The 19282-nt window shown below is 35.8% G+C and overlaps 1 protein-coding gene across 4 annotated transcripts; it reads right to left on the reverse strand.

The window, feature by feature from the left end:
- Positions 1-1109: 1109 nt before the first annotated feature.
- LOC111985452 (alcohol dehydrogenase-like 6) lies at positions 1110-7182 on the reverse strand. 4 transcript variants are annotated; one of them, XM_065776161.1, is made up of 11 exons: positions 6975-7182; positions 6754-6890; positions 5275-5312; positions 4615-4937; positions 4232-4314; positions 4047-4122; positions 3892-3953; positions 3670-3765; positions 3406-3567; positions 1638-1750; positions 1110-1287 (listed from the first exon to the last, which is right to left on the reverse strand). In XM_065776161.1, exons 1-11 carry the CDS (start codon positions 7033-7035, stop codon positions 1260-1262), a joined length of 1179 nt encoding a protein of 392 aa, XP_065632233.1. In that variant the 5' UTR covers positions 7036-7182; the 3' UTR covers positions 1110-1259. The 4 variants fall into 4 exon arrangements, with proteins under 4 accessions (XP_065632233.1, XP_065632232.1, XP_065632234.1 ...); XM_065776160.1 differs by having other exon boundaries at positions 1110-1335; XM_065776162.1 differs by lacking the exon at positions 1110-1287 and having other exon boundaries at positions 1531-1750; positions 6975-7181.
- Between the last annotated feature and the right edge of the window lie 12100 nt (positions 7183-19282).

A 19282-nucleotide genomic window follows, 5' to 3' on the forward strand; every position in this document is an offset into this window, starting at 1 on the left:
CATGGGTCTCAATAATAACAGGCTGGGCTGCCCATTAGCCCACGCAGGGTTTTTGGGTCGGGTCGTGGGCCATGGGCTATTTAATGACCCTTAACTATATGTTTAATTTTTTAAAATAAAAAAGAGAAAATATAAATAATTTAATGATATGGAGAATGTGGCCGAATTTAAATGGTGAATAAAATAAGATGAGAAAAAGAAAAAAAGTAAAAAAATAATAATAATAATAATAAAGACCAAATTATCCAAATCATATTATGTAATAGAATAATATTATATTCTTATATACTATTTTTTATTCTTTATAATAGAATAGGATAACATTTAACAATAAAAGAGGAAAAAAAAAACTTATATACTATTTTTAATTCTTTATAATGCAATAAAATAACATTTAATAATCAAAGAGAACAATTGTAATATTTGAATGTGCCTATCAATTATTTGAGTAATATCAATTTTAAATTTGTGATGAGATTTGATTAATATGACAATCTCCTTAAAAATATTTAGTTGTAGAAATAAAAAAGGAAAACATAACACATTATAACAAAAATTTGAAGAATATAGATCACTTAAAAAAAGAATAATAGCTCTTGTCAATAAATAATAATAATAATAATAATAATAATAATATCAATTAAACACACCCAATTTTTTCCAAAAAAAAAAAAAAAAAACTCATAACTTTGGAATGATTTTTGTTTTTATTTTTTTTATTTTTTATAATACTAAGTATTTTTAACATACATGCGGAGAGAGGAAAGAAGGGGTGTATATTTAAAATGACTTAACTCTTGAATGATATATTTGTAGAGAATGATATATTCCCACACATAGAGTGGGTCTACAACTGGTTCAAAGAACAATCCAAACGACAACTAATTCTTGAGCCATTATCCTTATCATCTTAGCTTCCTTATCTTTTAGCCACTTTTCTGTTGCAACTGAATCACTTGGTTCCACGTGGTCTTGGGACACAAAAGGCTTAGTGGGCAATTTATGTACCCGAAATGGATTAAACCCGTGACCTTAATCTTTCTCTTAAATATGCCATTTGATTCAAGGTGAGACAGGCACCAAGGCACTGCATAAAAACTATTGAGGTATGGACAACTAGAAATCCGCATTCAAATGAATCGTACATAGTTATTTAAGTAGATGGCAGGAAATCAAAGAAGAGCTGTAAAAACTAAAAACAATGAAACATCACCGCCGAATATTTTCAACCAACCAACCAACCAACCAACTACACTGTTTCAGTATGCAGTTGAAAAAGGCTTTAACCTAAAAAGAAGTATTAGCTTCTACTCCTTCACAAGTGTCGCCTTTGCACTAGAACAATCAACAAAGAAGCAAATCAGATTTTCTCTCATATAGATGCCCCCAAGCAATATTTCCGTTAAAACCAATTTAGCGCGAGTTTGGCAAAAATTATTTTTGCCAACTTATTTTACTATTCAACTTATTTTTGCTACTATTCATGAGTCTCACTGTACTTTTTGATACTATTCATGGATTCCACTGTACTATTTCAGCGAACCTTTATCTTTATTTACGGTACTTTTTGCAAAAAAATTTTAGTTTCAGCAAAATAAACGAATTCCAAATAGGTCCTTAATGAAAAAAAAAGTTACTTTGGCATGTGAATAACACAACGCAAACACCTCCCTTCTCTCATGAGATTGAAAGCTTTGTTGATATCTTCAAATGGAATATTGTGAGTAATGAATTCATCGATCTGAATTTCCTGCAGGCAAAGATTGTGAAAAATTACCGAAATAGTTAGTCAACAAATTTATCAATCTGAATTTTGCTACAGGCAGAAATTGAGAATATAAACTACAAGGTTATTCAACTATCTGATTGTTTATATTAGAAAAACAAACACACGCAAGAATGCAATGAAAGTATCTCACATTACAATTCTAGAGTTCAGCTTTTTATGTATGTGCTAATCTTTACCTCTCTTTGTTTGTTTGTTTGTTTTTTTTTGTTTTTTTTTTTTTTTTTTTTTAATCTAGGATTTTATTATTTTAATGAAGAGTATTGAGGAAAAAGGAGTTGAAATTCACGACAGCCCTCAGTCACTACATTCCACATATATATAGGAGAGTTGGTTACAAGGAATATGTAATATTTAGAGAAGCGAGATTAATGCACCAATGAAAAAGAATGAATTGATTTAAGTTGAATGACTGAAAAAAAGGTAACGGGAGACCAAAAATAACATTTAATAGAAGTGGTAAGAAAGGACATGTCAATTAAGTAATAGAGAGTGTGACTTCAAATAGAATAGAACGGTAGACAAAAATATGTGTCGTCATACTATAGCAACCCCAAAATTTTGAAACTAAAACTTGGTTGTTGTCGTCATACTATAAATCAGCTTTGTTTCTATAATGAAAAAGTCACTCCTGCGAGGCTATCAGTGAAAAACTCCTCATCTTGTCTAATTTTGTATTGTCATGGACTGATTGTTAGACTTACAACAAGATACCACAGATTTGGCAATTTTATTATTATTTTTGGGTTGGGGGGTTGTTGCAGCAGAAAATCCTGCAAGGTTGGACCACCATTGTGGAAGATTTTAAACCATATTGTTGTAATATTATATGCATTTTCATTAATTTAAAATTTCAGTCAAATTTTCTATGCTCCAAAGGCTCACGCCATCCCTTCAACTCCTCTTTCTCTCAAATATTGCCATATATCTTGCCATCTATCTTCAGTTTTCGTTACTAGTACAGAGGTATTGACAGTGCACTGGATTCACAGGAAACAAGCAAGAGGTGAACAAGCAATACTCTTTATGTTTGCATGGGTACTTAAGAAAAATTAGTTTTAGGATTTGCATTGGGCCTTCCGGAATGCATGAATAGGACCAGAAAATCTTGACCTAAATGTATATGTTTCAAGAGTAATTATTAGGTACTCTTAGAGCCCAATGACATGGTGCTCTCTCCTCTCACATTCATGGTGTATCCACCATGTTTGTGAGATAAAGGAGCACCACATCACCATGTTCTGTGGGAAAACAATTTATCCTGTTTCAACATGTCTGGGCTAGAATTGCAGAAGTAATTATAACCGAAATGCAACATTTTAATCAAATTTGATCAGCTCAAGAGAATCAACGTGTCCTCATGTTAAGCTATTTAATATTTATAGATATCCATTTTGCAGTTTGCAATCTTATTCAGAGAGTTATTCACCCTGTATAAAGGCACTTCTAAAATTAAACTTTTTTCCAGACATGTGATTTTGTTTTACATCCTTATGATTCTTACTTCACCAGGTATACAACCTCTTGATACTCTGGTCATTTTAAGACAAATTTTGAAATGCCAAAAAGGCAAAACTTGGTAAATCAACACTACGGGGAGTTTCTATAGCACAACTTACCTTCTTCATATACTTTTCCACTAATGAGGGCAGATCAGATTTAGGTTTCCATCCACCAAATAGAGAACCTTTTAATGTTCTTCCAGTAAGAAATAGTCCATAATGAGCTGTCACCTCTGGCTTTTCTTTTGGTACGCCAAGAGTAACAGTCAAACCCCATCCCTGAAAGAAACAAGAGTTGACAAAGAAATAATCAAGTGAAGTGCAATCAATAAAGTGTTCTTAAATTAGAAAACATGACACATAGGACATTAGGAAAATTACATCACAACATGATTGCAATGCAGTAGTTATCATTCCAGTATCACCTATACATTCAAACGAGTAATCTGCCCCTCCACCAGTGATACGCTTAATAACCTGAAAGAATTTTACCAACAAGACTATTGTGTTTCTCCTTAATGAGCTATACATAATATATAACATATGTTTCTCATAAAAGAAAATAAAATGATAGAGCCTGCTTAGTTCTATTAACCATTTAACCTGTTGAATAGGTTCATTAGAGTCATTTGGGTCAAGAAACTCTGTTATTCCAAAAGCCTTTGCTGCACCAATAAGTAAACTCAATCATCAACCAGAAAATATTTAATGGCTCAAACCACTGAAAACCAGAAAATGAAAGGCAAAAATCATAATACCAATTTCACCCTTCTCAGGATTAGTGTCCACACCAATTATTCGAGATGCCCCCCGAAGTCTGGCACCTTGTGCGACCTAGTCGTACAGGAAATAATCACTAATCAAAATCATGTTTGGATAGCTAATTGACATGTTCTTGTGGAGAATACAGATGGAAAGTATCTTATAATGTCAGCATACTTACAGAAAGGCCCAATGTTCCAAGTCCAAAAATCACCACAGTTGATCCTTTACATATATCAGCAACATTCCAAGCTGCACCCAAACCTAATAGCACAACCCCACTGTCAAGAACACTCAACTAAAATAAAGAATTCCTTTGTCTATCACTCACACACACACAAACAAAGACACAGATGCATTTGTATGCAAGTAGGAGAACCTCCAAAAGAAAATATTATCCTTTTTACTCCTTGGCCTTGAATTGTGAAGTATTACCATCCTGAACCAAGAAGATCTTTTTCTATTGCAGGAAAATTTAGGTAGACACTTATGCATGTAGTTACAAATGTGTGGGCACAGCAGTGTCAGACTTGATCATGTGCCATCAAGCTTTTAAATTTTTACCTGCAGCTACTCCACAACTCAGAAGGCATATTTTCTCCAGAGGTGCCAGTGGGCTCACTTTGACAGCACATCCTGAGTGCACCACTGTATATTCACTGAAACTTGAGACTGCACAATAGTGATAGATAGGCTTTCCATTTATTGAGAACCGTGTCTTCTGATCACTATGCATCACACCTCTTCTTTCCAACCCCAGAACTTCACAGATGTTGCTTTTGCCTGATGTACATTGTCTGCATTGCATGCATTCTCCAGTAAATACAGTTAGCACATGGTCCCCCTCTTTGAATTCAGTCACTCCTTGCCCCACACTCTCAACAATCCTGTAAAAATGCCATTAATCAAAAGTTCGGAACCCATTCCCTTTGCCAGTTATATAAGCATTTAACAAAGTGGATACTATATGATGAGAAAACTGTCACTAATCATCCTCATTGTATTAAAAGTCCTCAACACCTGTTTTTTTTTTTTTTTTCACTAACTTAGTCCAATCCTAATGAGATCCACAACGCATTCTACTGTATCTCATGAATAACATAGTGCAGTTCAACATGTTTATCTTCAAGTAGAAATCTTTTTCAGTTTTACTATTTAAAAATCATCCATGAAAAGTATAATTACTATCCAATTAAATTAGTAGCAAAAAAGTGTAGAATGTACCCCGATGCTTCATGGCCAAATATCCGAGGAAAAATAGCCTGCATAAACAAACAAGTTGTGACATACACTAAGAACCTCACCTCTTCCCAAAACTCCAATTGTCTGAAAAGTGAAACAAAAGTTGGAAAGAATATATATATATATAGTAGGTCAACTATACTTTCAGCTTCACCAAGGGAAGAAGTTTGTCATGCTTTTAAGATTATCTGTACTAACTTATTGGGGGTTAATACATAAATTGCCAAGACATGCTATTCTTTTGAAGACGTATGGTTCTTGGAATTTTTTTAAAATAAAAATAAATGAAGGATATAATTTCAAAATAAAAACTCTTGGACCTGCTTTTAGCCCCTTATAAATCGTCTGGTGGCTTTTGCCTTCATGCATTGGAGAAGTAGCTAAATTCACATCCCTTATAATATATCTCAAGCCTCCGGTCCGGTAAGAGCAGCAATAAAACAAGCAACTCAACTTGCAATCTAGGTAATGTTTGTAATATATCAAATTTCAGTGTGTTTGGGAGATTTTCCACTGGATTTATAATTATGTTAATTTGACTCCAGCTGTAAGGAATAATTATTATGTTATCTCCAGTAAACACTTGCAGTACTCATTTATCTTGAAATTTGGTTGCTAATCAAGGACTTTGATTCAAGGAGAAACATTATTCCGTAATTAAAAAAAGAAAAAGAAAAATGAGATCAAGTTGTGAAAGTAAACAAGTTGGTATTGATTGCTCTTTCTGAGTTTTATTTTTTTTATTTTTTTATTGACAGGGACAAATAGGATAGGATGCTTAATTAGGTCTGAAAATGTTGTAAACTAAGAAGTAAAAGATAGCGTAGTGAATTTGAGATGACCAATCTCCTAAACTTAGAGAGAGAAAATAGACATTTTCAGTTAATTTTCTGCTTAATTCTCATTAATGCATTCAACTACATAAATAGCCAAGGATGAGATAATCTCTCATCAACAAATCCTTAAACATAGGAACTAATACTATCCTAAAACATAGGATCAATTCAAATAAAGATCTATCACCAAGCCTACATTTAAATACTTCTAATGCAATTAAAAATTTATCCAGAGATAATACCATGACCAATGTCCCTAACCAATCAATTGTATGTCACAAACATTTCTAAAAACTATTTTACAACATTTTTACAAAATATTGATGTGGCCAAATTTTTATTAGTTTTTATTTAGACCCTCCGTTAATATCATTTTTTTATTTATCAATAATCATTCATCACATTAACAGTTTGTAAAAACTTTTGTAAAATAACGTGTATCTCTATTATTATTCTTTCTAAAAAGCATTTCTTCTCTTAAACGGAATTTGTCTCTTCCCCTAAAAAAAAAAAAAAAAAAAACCCAGAATGACATAATAGTAGAACATGTATCTAATAAGTAAGTAGTATTGGAAAAAAGAAAGAAAGAAAGAAAAAAGTATTGAAAAAAGAGAAAGATGAGTACATGGGATTGCCAAGCAGTGAAATCACTGCGGCAGAGAGAGGTGGAGACAACTTGAATTCTAATCTCCATGGCTTGTGGCGGACTCACTTCCACTTGCTCCATCACCAATGACTCCCCAGCTCCCCATGCCACCGCAGCTTAATTAATTAATTAATTAATTAATGTTTGTTAAATTAATTACTACAACAAAGAAAGCAGAAAAGAAACAAAAATTGAAGTACCTTTGCATGTAATGGCGACATGAGGACGAGGAGCGATGATATTGATATCGATGGTTGACATTAAATTCTTTCCTTTTTTATGGTTTGGATCTGCGCAACCCTTGTCCCTTTTTATGATCCCTTCTTCGTGTTACTTACTAGTCGTCGGTAGGTAGACAGTAGCAGTTGTGGTAGCAGGCAGGAATAGAGGAGTTTGTCGCTGCTCCCTAATTTAATAACTTTTTTTTTTTAATTCAACTAAATGCCTCTCTTCGTGTCTAAGAACCGGTTATTTAACTTAAATCTATTTTTTTTTTTCATAAATAAAAGTAAAAGTCATTAAAATAAAATAATAAGACTCATGAATAATACCAAAATATATAAGGAGAATTATAAATAGTAGTAAAAATAAATTAGCAAAAATAATCAATGTCAAACACACACTTCCTTTGTTTAATCTTTAAGAAAACCTCTTGGGATTTTTTTTCAAAAAAACACTAAAACTCAAACAATTTCGTTAGTTAACGCGTTTTCAAAATAATTTAGCAAACTAACATCTTGAGTATAATGGAGTCGATTTTGTTGTGCTAAATCGAGTATAATGAACTTGAGTTCTATGCGTGGAAATCGAGCATTACAGACTCAAGTTCCATGAAGAGATTAGACAAAGCCGAAGAAACCCAAACCACATGAAGAAACTACACGAACAAGGCAAAATCAAAGAAGAAACCCATAAACCCAGACTAAACAAAGAAGAAACACAAACTAGAAGAAACCCAAAGAAGAAACACGAAGAAACAACAAGCCACGAAGAAGGAACAAATTGGAAAGATCAAACCTAAACAGAAACCATGAAGAAGGCAAAACCCACAAACCTAGATCACCCTAACCCAAACCACTCAGCTCAGACTGAACCCAGGCAGCAACAGCGAAGGTTCCAGGAGGTGGCAACGATGAAGCTCCACGCGAAGTTTTTCCTCTAATTCGTTGTTTTTCTTGTCTAGGTCTTTGGGTTTGATGATGCTTCGTTGTTTTTCTTGTTCTTTGGTTTGATGATGTTTAATGTCCCCGTCAGTCCTACACCACTATTTAAGCACCTAGCCTCCTCTTGCCTAAGGTACTCAGAAAATCCCTAGCTCTCACACTATTGAGTCCTTGGTGATTAATCTTTGACTGACTTAACTTTCGGAGGGTCTTTGACCGGCATCCCATTGCTGCTCTCTATTGTTTCTTAGTTTTCATGTTTCACAGACACCCCATTGGAGCACTCGTGGACAATCAGCTCACTAACGATTTTTGTGCATCATCAATTAACGTTGTCTATGGGAATCGAGTGATTAGCCACTTCACCACTCCTAAGACAAAGAGTTGCATGGTCCAGATGTGATCAATGGCTCTCTGTTGGGATAAACAATGCATTACAGACGTATGATCATTATGCTTTTTTTTTTTTTTTTAACATAATATTTAGTTATTTTGGAAGTGAGATTTTGCATTTATATCAAAATACAATCATGGCTATGTATTTGAATGTGTTTATTAGCTATTAAAACCGCCCAAGATAAATATGTATAAATAATGTTTTTGTTTTAATTTTTCATTGTTTAATTTTTGGAAAATAAAGTCTTCTCTAGAAAAAATGAAAAATAAAGAAGTGGTCAAGAGGAGTTAAAAAATAAAATAAAGATGACCATATAGAGGATATTAAAAACTTTACAGTACAATAAAATCAACCATTACATTCACTTAATTAAATCAATAATCAATAATTAAACATAATAATACAAAATTTAAACTTAAAACTAATCAAACTCTAACTAGGAAAATGCATAAATTAATAAATTGCAATTACTAAAAAAAAAAAAAAATCAAAGAAATATAACACAAATTATCAAATTATTCAAACCAAATTTTGCCAAGAAATCATCTGAATTAGCCATCAAACATATAGCATACCCTAGAAACTTCATAATTAAATATAGTGTAGAGTAAACATGGATTTTACAAAAATTAAACAATGAATTCAAATTGACATAATAAAAAAGAAGAACTAGAAAAATTAAAAGAAGACAAATCATGCTGTAAATTTTTGTGCTATTGAATATTACTCTCATACTTGTAGACCATATATTTTCATATATTGTAAGAATGTAACCATTATTTGAATACTTATTGTGATTTATTGGTAATAATTAATAATAAAAAATTAAAACCTAAAACTTTTTTTTTCACCCTGATATAATGGTGGAGGTAATTGATTGTTATTTAATTTAATTCAAACAATAGAAAATATAGTCATATAGTCATAAAACTTTTATATTTAAGAAACATTTTAGAAAAGACTTTGATTACCATTATTATTGTAGGTACTCAAGAATTCTTTGGCTTTGGCTTTTGGCTTTTTTGGCTTGATTGCCTTGCCTTGCCTTTGGCTTGAATTCTTTTGTCCCACATTGGAAAGATGTCTTTCCTCTTTCTACCTTATAAGGGATGAACCAATGGAGTAAGAGTACCATTAGTTTGGTTATTGTAGGTACTCAAGAATTCTTTGCCTTTGGCTTTTGGCTTGATTGCCTTGCCTTGCCTTTGGCTTGAATTCTTTTGTCCCACATTGGAAAGATGTCTTTCCTCTTTCTACCTTATAAGGGATTAACCAAACTAATGGTACTCTTACTCCATTGGTTCATCCCTTATAAGGTAGAAAGAGGAAAGACATCTTTCCAATGTTGGACAAAAGAATTCAAGCCAAAGGCAAGGCAAGGCAATCAAGCCAGAAGCCAAAGCAAAGAATTCTTGAGTACCTACAATTATAATATTTAGATAGTTTATTCAAATATGATGTGGATAATGAAAATAAAAATGTTGCTATAATTTCCCAAATGAACCAAACTAATGGTACTCTAACTCCATTGGTTCATCCCTTATAAGGTAGAAAGAGGAAAGACATCTTTCCAATGTGGGACAAAAGAATTCAAGCCAAAGGCAAGGCAAGGCAATCAAGCCAAAAAAAGACAAAAGCCAAAGGCAAAGAATTTTTGAGTACCTACAATTATAATATTTAGATAGTTTATTCAAATATGATGTGAATAATGAAAATAAAAATGCTACTATAATTTCCCAAAAGAGTAGTAAGCCTGTGTGTTTACAAAAAGAACACACCTAAATTGTCGGAAACAATACACCAAGAATGGGAAGAAATTAAATTGAGCATTAACATATTTTCTGTACAAAACATTTTCCCTATTTCACATAAGATAATTGAAAGAACTTAGCGAAGGCAAAAAAAATTCTAAACCTAAGTTTCTATAATGCATTGGACATATAGAGTGTTAATGTGTGAAAGCCTATAACAGTTGAGAGAGGAAGCCTATAATGCATTAGGCTTAGGCAAAACATTTCATACGAATTGGACTTTCATTCCAATCACATTGCATACTCATGAACGCATAGAAACTTCGAGTGAAGAAGCAAAAAATATTCTAATTTTACACACTCTTATCTATAACGCATTGTTATTGAGTAATCCTTTTTTTTTTTTTTTTTGAATAACTAACGAAACTTGAATTGCATATAAACTTGGCTTAAGGAACCCAAAATTCAATAAGTTGAAAAAAATTGAGCAATATAAATCAATAACAAAGGATCCAATCACAAAAAGACCAAAACTTTAATGAATAATCTATGAAAATTAGAGGAAATTATGAACCCAAACCCCCAAAACCAAGGTAGTCCAACAAAATAGAATATAAAAAAACAGCTCTTGAAGTTTTTGGAGGCACCCATTTACAAATGCCTTATGTAGAGGTCAAAGTTCAAATACCCACATAACAAAACTTTAAAATTTCGAATATTGCATGGCGCAGAAAGAGAACGCAACCACAAAATCATAGCAAAGAGCACGACTTTAAAGCAAACCCTCATACACATACCTTATAAATAAACCTAATTCAAAAAACCCACATGAGAAAACCTCACAAAACCACCAAAGAGATGAAAAAAGAATTTACCTTTGTGGGTCACAGCAAAGAGCACAACTTTAAAGCAAACCCTCGTACACATACCTTATAAATAAACCTAATTCAAAAAACCCAGATGAGAAAACCTCACAAAACCACCAAAGAGATGAAAAAAGAGTTTACCTTTGTGGGTCACAACCAAAAAATCCCAAAACCATAGTTCACCATCAAATAAAAGCTAAGCCTCAGCGAGAGATAGAGTATGTCATATTGAAATGAAAGCAGGATATTATTAGCTAGGTGGTGTAATGTGATTGGACATATAGAGTTGGGTTTTAGAGTGAGGAAGCAGAGAGCTAATAATCTTAACCATTGTTCTAATACCATTGGTCTTATTCTTTTTGCAGGAGCTAAATCCAAAACTATTCCTCTTCCAGTTAAGAGAGATAGAGGACATCTAACTGTTTATACATGATCTCTTTGGTTTTATAATGACAATGGCAACTGAATAGGTACGAAATGGTTGGGTTCAATAAGGAGAGGAAGAGGCAAGAAAATGAGGAAATGGAGATTGTCAGACATTAAAGAAGTTACATGGGAAGTTGAAAACAATGGAGATAGGGAGTCATGGGTGTTATGGAAGTTGAAGTATAAATTTTTTAAAACACTAATAGAAAATGAATGAAAATAAAATAATTTTTTTATTACTAAAAATAATGACGTGGTCACTGATGTGACTCAACAGAAGTGAAAGCTCGAAAATGTGTTGAAAACACAAGAGCTGTTTAGACTCCCAAATTAAAGTTACGGCTCAATTGATTTTACACTAACTTAATACTAAGTGTGGAATAGTGTAAATGAAAGCGGATAAACAAACAAGCTACTCTAATCCATAAATAAAGCAACACAGCAGTAAAATGGAATGTAAAAGAGTAGGAAAGAAAGATGCAAATACAAGATAACACGTTGATGTGTTATTGAAGAGGAAACCGAAGAACTTGGCGAAAAACCTCTCCCCCGCCCTCCAAGCGGAAATCGATCCACTAGACAATCAGTTGGGATACATTGGTTAGCAAGAGACCCTCCAAGCCTAATCTACCCGATGTACCTAAGCCCTCTAAGATCTTACTCTAACAAGGCTTCTCAGAACCATATCTTGTCTAGCTTTCCGGATCTCACAATATGCTCGATTGCATCCACCAAGCCTTATTGGCTTATTTTGGGAAATTTCCAAAGTTTCCTAAGTTCCAAAACACTCTCTACACTCTGAATAGGTGTGAGTTGTGTTTGGGTATAAATCTCCTCTGAAGGTATGACAATGGGAGAGGGATGGAGAAGAGACTACAATGATTTCTCACTAAGAATGAGTAGCTCTCTCTTTCAAAAAGATGAGTGTGTGTGTTGTAGAAAACTTATCTAGGGTTTTCTCTCTGAATGGTCTCCTGTACATTTGTGGGTAATAAGGGTATATATAGTATGGGTGAAGGGTAAGAAAGTCACTCATTAAAATCATCTAGGCAGAATGTTTTGCGACTATCTCACAGGAAGGCCTTACTTGCGAGACACTTGCGAAAACGACAGCTTAGCACAACTCTTCAGCTTCCAGTCATGTGCTCCTCACATGCCTTTTTCACGGAAACCCTTCTCACGAACTTCTAGCGAGCTAGTCGCGAAATGCACTAATCTTCAATTAAGCTTAAGTCTTCACCAATTTAATACTAAACCCAATACAATAAAATCTCACAAAATACAAGAAAATAAATTAAAGCAATTACAACACTTTTTGTCATAGAATAAAGCCAACATAAAACATAGTTATAAATCACAACTTTACAAGAAGCATAGCAACAATAAATGCTACGCTTCAGCTTTTAGATATATATAAATATAGATGAGTTATTTATTCCTTTTCTCACTCTCATAAGACCCCAATATTGTGGACCAATAGAAATCCAACCCACTATAAATTTTAAATTGTTTAAAAAGAATTGTTGTAAATATGTTGAGTTATCAATGATGAGCAATTGCCGATAACAAGTTCATGTTTCAATTTTCATAAATATGCATCTCCCACATGGTAAATCGTCAACTTTAGTTATCAAACCTTCCATTTGATCACACGCCAAACAATCTCTATTTCTATCAATACTAATATTCCAATCGAATATTAGATTCTAGCTTTCCTATCCTTTATCATGCATCACCTCAATTACCTAAAGGAAATTATTATTATTGTAGGGTTGGGATTTGTGGCCCAAGCCCAAAACAATTAATTTGTAGAGTATAGGTGAAAGAGCTAGGTTAGGTATGGGATCAACAACAATGAATCACAACTTTCAAGCACAAACCAACATGAGTTTACACGTAAAAAAGGAATATCCGAAGAGCTATCCTGTTGATTATCTGATGAACACAGATATTAGGGTTACAGACAAGTTCTCTCTTTTTCTCTTTTTCTTCCTCCTTCTCCTTACGTTAGGAGCTTCTTTTCTTTATATAACCTCCCTTCTCTTCATCTCTATCGTCCACTTGTACCTCATCCGTGAGTCTACTTGAGTACGTGTCACGTCAAGCATCTTCTTTAACTCTGTGTGAGTGGCGGTAGGCGAGGATAAACTGTTTAGGGGTCTTCTCCACATAAATGCGGCTAGAAAAGTTGCTGCAGAGCATTAAATACAGTGATAGCAGCTTTCCCTTTAGATATTTCTCCATCCTTATCGTTTCCCAGTGTACTCAGAGCTTATCTTGATCAGGTGGAGTCCTCGGAAAATCATTTTGACCTTTTATACGCTCAATTGATCTATACTATTCGTGTCAGAGGAATATAACCTCTTCGGACAGAAGATGTCCTCTTCGGATTGTAATCATTCTTCCCTCTGAGGGTCCTACTTCCAGATGGGCCCTGCCCGTACCATCTCCTTCTTCTCGGTCGCATAATAGCTCTCATATGGGCTCTCGGCCCACTATGTTAGATTGGGCCCTTTTCCCCCCACAATAACCCCTCAAAATTTTAATTTTTCCCTCCCATCCGAGGAGAAAGAATAAGATTTTGATCTACCATGCAAGGAAAAAGAAATAAAAATAAAGAAATTTAAAAGGGGGAAGTCATAAATACCCCCGTTTACAAGCGCTTCATTATTGCCGCTGTCAGTTCCATATTCCCAAAGCACTGTATTAATTACTCCAGGCAGCGTTTTGTTCTTTGCATCCAACGATGGGTTGTTGATCCAACGGACAGGGTTCTTCTTCAGGATTTGGATGGAATGAATGACACCGTTTCACCTATCCCCGTATATAAACCCCTGGAGGAGATTATTTTTCTTTACTTTACGCATTCTCAGAGTACCCAGAGAGTTCTTTCCTTCAAAACCCTTCAAGCCTTTTCGGATTTCTGTGTTCTTTGCTTCCAGGATCTACAAAGAGTCCATCTCAAGTCCAGGGATTTTACTCCAATCTTGTTTGTGTAAGTTTCGGCACCTCTTGATCCTTTATTTTCTTCTCGGCTAACTTTTTCTACCCTCAAAACCCTTCTCCTGTCCACTGCTTCAGTCATTCTCTAAGAATGGGCAAATTCCAACATCTCGTCGATAGTCTGGCATTGATAGAGGAATTTAAGCAAAATTATGGTATCCCGCGAGGGGTAAATCTGAGATATTGCCCTCCAGAGCAGATACTAACAGCTTGAAGAGAGGGAGAGGTCATAATCCCAATGATAGCCTTCATTGAAGGGAGAATGACCCTCCCAATGGGCTCCATTACTTTAAACTACCTTCGCAACCACAGGCTCTCTCCTGAGTAGTGCGCGCCTAACACCTTTAGGATACTAGGGGCCATCGATGCCTTGAACGAACAGTTAGGACTAGGGCTGACCTGGCATAACCTGGCATACATGTATGAATGTCATAGCAAAAAAGGGGCGGGATACTACCTTAAATCCCGATCCGACGTCGTTAGATTGTTCTCCTGCCTTCCCAAATCAAATAAAGGGATAAAAGACGACTATTTAATCGTCTTGGGTGCATGGCATGATGGTCTACACTGTCCGACCGAGCTAGGAGAGCCAGGTGTGACTTCTTAGACTTAGGATCTCTAACAATAGTCTTAGGATCTTCATTCTCTATAGCCTGTTTTTTATGTCATCCTATTTCAATTTTCTGACCCGATCTGTTTGTTTGTTTTACAGATAAGGCACATACTGCTCCTCGGCTTTGCCTTATCAACGCCCCCGCCCTCAATTATCTACTACACTCGGAGATATTCATAAGTGAAGACGGACAGCTCTGGTCCATCTCGCTCATACTCGGCTACACGCCTAAGAAAGTAGACATCCAGCCGGCTGGCAACGCCATCACATAGGGTGATCACCGGCTACGGCGAATAGACGTCGCTCGGCGACACTTTTTGGCGCCATATGACCTTGCACCTGTTCCACACCCCAACCCACAGGGCATTCCCTTGCTAATCCGACCAGTTCAACAAGTTCCTCTCGAACCGGCGGCAATAGGAGAAAGGGTCAACTCTTCATCCACTTTGTTAGAGGAACAGATTGACAGATTTAAATTTGAAGGGGACACTTCAGGGGGGGTTCAGGTAATACCCTCTTTAGATTTCGAGGAGGAGGCCGACAGGCAATCCTGCCTTCGCCAACCACTTCTGCTAACTACAGTCCCTGAGGACTCTTCCGAAGAAGAAGAAATGTCTGACTTAAAGCTTCTTCTGAAGAAAAGGGGTAATAAAGCTGAGTCTAAGGGGACGGGGACCTCTCGGCCATTGGTGAACTTACCTCCACCCCCACCCCCACCTCAGGTCTCTGATCCGGCCTTAAAACCGATATCGGATCTAAAGAAAAAGAGGCCTCTCGAGCCTGAGGACCGGGAGGTAGTGGTGCCACCAAAAACCACCAAGCAGCAGAAGGTGATAAAGGACCACCGCAGCAAGAGGGCCTCTTCTGTGGAGAGCAGGGAAGAGCCTCCTGTGGCCGACGTGTGCCGAGGGCAGTGCACTTGGTCTCCCAGGCTAGAATTAGATGGGGTTCCTTTTTCCTGGGAGACCTCGTTAGGAACTACAACGGGGGCAGAGCGGGGCTGATAGCTGAAGCTTTGGAGCAACCGCTGCTCCTTCCCCGAGACATGGAATCATACAGGCGTTTCAGCTAGTATGATCTTTTCATGTCCCTGAAGAGGGATCTAGCCATGGTAAGCGTGCTCATTCGGCTCTTCGGTTGGAGTATTAATTTTCTATATTTTATGCTAACTTCATTACTTTACTTGTTCAGATTACACAGCAAGTCTTCGTGGCCGAAGAGTGGAATCGAAAAGCCTACGTTGAAGCCCAAGCGAAGGCCCACTCTAGGTCTGAGGCTAAAAAGGCACTAGGCAGCCTAAAGGATGAGGTCTCTCAGATCTCGGACCAGCTAAAAGGGGTGACCCAGGAAAGGGATAGCCTCAATGCGGTCTGAGAAATGCTGAGACCCAGGCCGAAGCCCAATGCAAGCTGCTGAATAAGACTCAGAACAACTTGGCATCTGAGAAAGTGCTTGTGAAGGAACTTCGTGCCGAACTCTAGAAGGCCAAGGAGGCTACAAAGCAGGCTCGGAGGGATGCTCAGCTGGCTAAGGAGGCGACCGAGGCCGAAAAGAAAGCAGCCTACCAACTGGGAGTGGAGACGACTGAAAATGGTCTTACTGAGCAATTTACTTCAGTCGCCCGGGACTACTGCGACATGACTTGGGGCAAGGCGCTGGATGCTGCTGGAGTGCCTATTGACTCGGAGTTGAGGCTGCCCAAGAGCATTTTTTATGACCCAGAAATCCAAGAGCTTTCAGAGGCTGATCCCCCTCCTCTAACACAACTCCCAGAGGTCTCGGAGCAGCCTTTGGTCGACCAAGCTCCCCCAGTCATCCTTGAGCCTCCCAAGGATTCCGGCCAGCCAAGTGATCAGAGCCTCCCCACTGAGCCACCTAAGGAAAAGGGCGAGGGCTTGGGAGAAAAGGAAACATCCTTAGAGCCTAAAGACCAAGCCCCAGCAGAAACTTAAACTTTAGGGTTTTTTTTTTTTTTTTTTGTTTTTTTTTTTCTGGTTCTCCCTTCATATAAGGGATTAGTTTCACTAACTGGAATTACATCTATTGAAGACCTAGCAAGTCCAGCACCAAACTGCTGCATATCAGGGGGTGCTGAGTACCCTTTGTGAAGCATCCATCTGACTGCAAGATCTTCATGACTCACTCCTGAGCTGCCACCTGGTATCACTATACCCTCCACAATGTCAATTAAGTGGTCTGGACTATACAGGACACGATTACAATACAATACGGTCATGACGATATCATAAAATTGTGAAAAACTAAGATGGAGTATGGTGGGAATGCGACAAAATGAATCAATAAAGATATATTTTTGGATACATGTTATGTCAATTTCTAGATTAAGAATTGAATAAGCATCAAAACGTTGCAAAACACATCAACAAGTAATAATTGGTAAGTACGGGAATCATACATGGTTCATATTTTATTATTTTAACATACTCTTTTGTGGGCTATCGCAACATGTTTAAGCTGTTTGCTGATGGTCCACCCAAAGGCTAGATGTTTTGGTCTAGTTGTTACCCTGTAAGCTTGCTTGTGAAATAAAAACTTTAAACCAAAAAAATTATAATATAAAAAGGCAACAATAATAAATGTCGCATTAGGCCTTAATACTGTTTTGAACAGGCCCTACTCACTATTATGTGAGAGGAGAAAGAAAGTGGAACCACTATTTCTACACGCAAGAAAACAGAAACAAAACTGGATTTAAATGTACAACCTCTCACAGATACCTCTTCCTTAGAGAAGCCAACCAATCCTCATCAAAAGTTTGCACCATTAAATCCTATGATATACAACATGATCTGTTCAAACACCTTTTACATGATTCAGTCTGTGTTAGCCAGCAGATTAAACTGAGAACTTTAATGAACCTTTATCTCATTTTCATGACAATGTTACAGTAATACAATCCTCTCAAAGTGGCATAAATTGCGGTTTGTGTATATGTAGTATGGAAAAAGAATGTCAGTTAGTCTGATCTCACTTCTTTTGGAAGATCAGCATACAAAAAAAATGCTATCACACGACTAAAAATTCCAACAAGGATAAAGATGGCTAAACATAGACTCCAATGATGAAGGTTATAACCACTTTTTAGAAGTGAACCACGCCTAGTTATCAGCCACACTCCCTAATACCTGTAGTGCTAAAGATAATACAACATCAGGGAAATCGTAATCATTTAGAGCAATGGCGGAGCTAGGATTTGAGTTGAAGGAGGACAAAATTTATATATGATATATGCATTTATACAAATTTATGTGAATATATAATATTTGAGAACAATTTGAAAAATTAAAAGCTATTCATTTAAATACTAAGTGATATTTAATGTAATTATACAAAAAACTCTACAGAAAAAAAGCTTATTCATAATATTGTATTTATCTATTGAGATATTTCTAATATGAGTGATCTATTTTTTTAAATTTTTTTAGAGCCAAAACTGAAGTTATGAATGAAACTATTAGTAAGCGATATTTAATGTAATTATACAAAAACTCTACAAAAAAAAGAAAAGAAAAAAAAGAAGCTTATTCATAATATAGTATTTATCTATTGAGATATTTTTAACATGAGTGATCTATTTTTTAAAATTTTTTTTAAAGCCAAAACTAAAGTTATGAATTAAACTATTAGTAGTTAGATAGATACCGAGTGCAATATATGTGAATCTCTATTATTTTGGTTAATGTGTTCCCATAAGATGTTCCAAATTATAATATGGTAGGGACAAACTAAAATTTTTTTATTGCAAGGCATCTAGTGGAGGACTTAAGGTTCCTCAATAGTTGTGGGTTTCAGTTAGTTTAACTGGTAAAGTTTTTGATAATTGTATAAGCGATTTGGGGTTCAATCCTCGCCTACACCAATACTGATTGGTGTCTTGGTCTGATAATAAAGAGTTATTATTAAAAGCAGATGCTATAAGTTGAAATTTTCTCTCAAAAAAGGGTTCCTCATAGTTCATTTAAAAGTTATGCTCTTTTTCAAGACCAAAGAAACAAAGTGGCATTTAATAAACCCAGAAACAAAAAGTAAGCAAGAGTACTTAATAACTAAAAGTATTTTTTGGGCGGGCTGCGGGGGTCGACTGCTCCTCCCCAATTCGGGATCCAGCTCATGATAGGCAAAAATGGGTTTTCCCAGATATGAGCAGCTCAAACCTCAATCCAAGGGGTTTATTCACAAACATGAATATTTAATTGTATCCCAGGTCTGATATAAAGAAAATCAAAACCCACTTAAGATGTGTGTTGAATTTTTTGCGTTAAGAGTCC

This window comes from Quercus suber, unplaced genomic scaffold (genome assembly GCF_002906115.3).
Source record: "Quercus suber isolate HL8 unplaced genomic scaffold, Cork oak 2.0 scaffold_129, whole genome shotgun sequence".
NCBI classification, from domain to species: domain Eukaryota; kingdom Viridiplantae; phylum Streptophyta; class Magnoliopsida; order Fagales; family Fagaceae; genus Quercus; species Quercus suber.

What these genes read in the sequence shown, in the direction of transcription:
- LOC111985452 (XM_065776161.1), bottom strand. Translation starts at nt 7,035, where the DNA reads ATGTCAACCATCGATATCAATATCATCGCTCCTCGTCCTCATGTCGCC. An exon ending in CTAATGAACCTATTCAACAG is followed by an intron (nt 3,766 to 3,891) that starts GTTAAATGGTTA and finishes AAATTCTTTCAG; the next exon opens with GTTATTAAGCGTATCACTGG. An exon ending in TGTGTTATTCACATGCCAAA is followed by an intron (nt 1,288 to 1,637) that starts GTAACTTTTTTT and finishes ACTTCTTTTTAG; the next exon opens with GTTAAAGCCTTTTTCAACTG.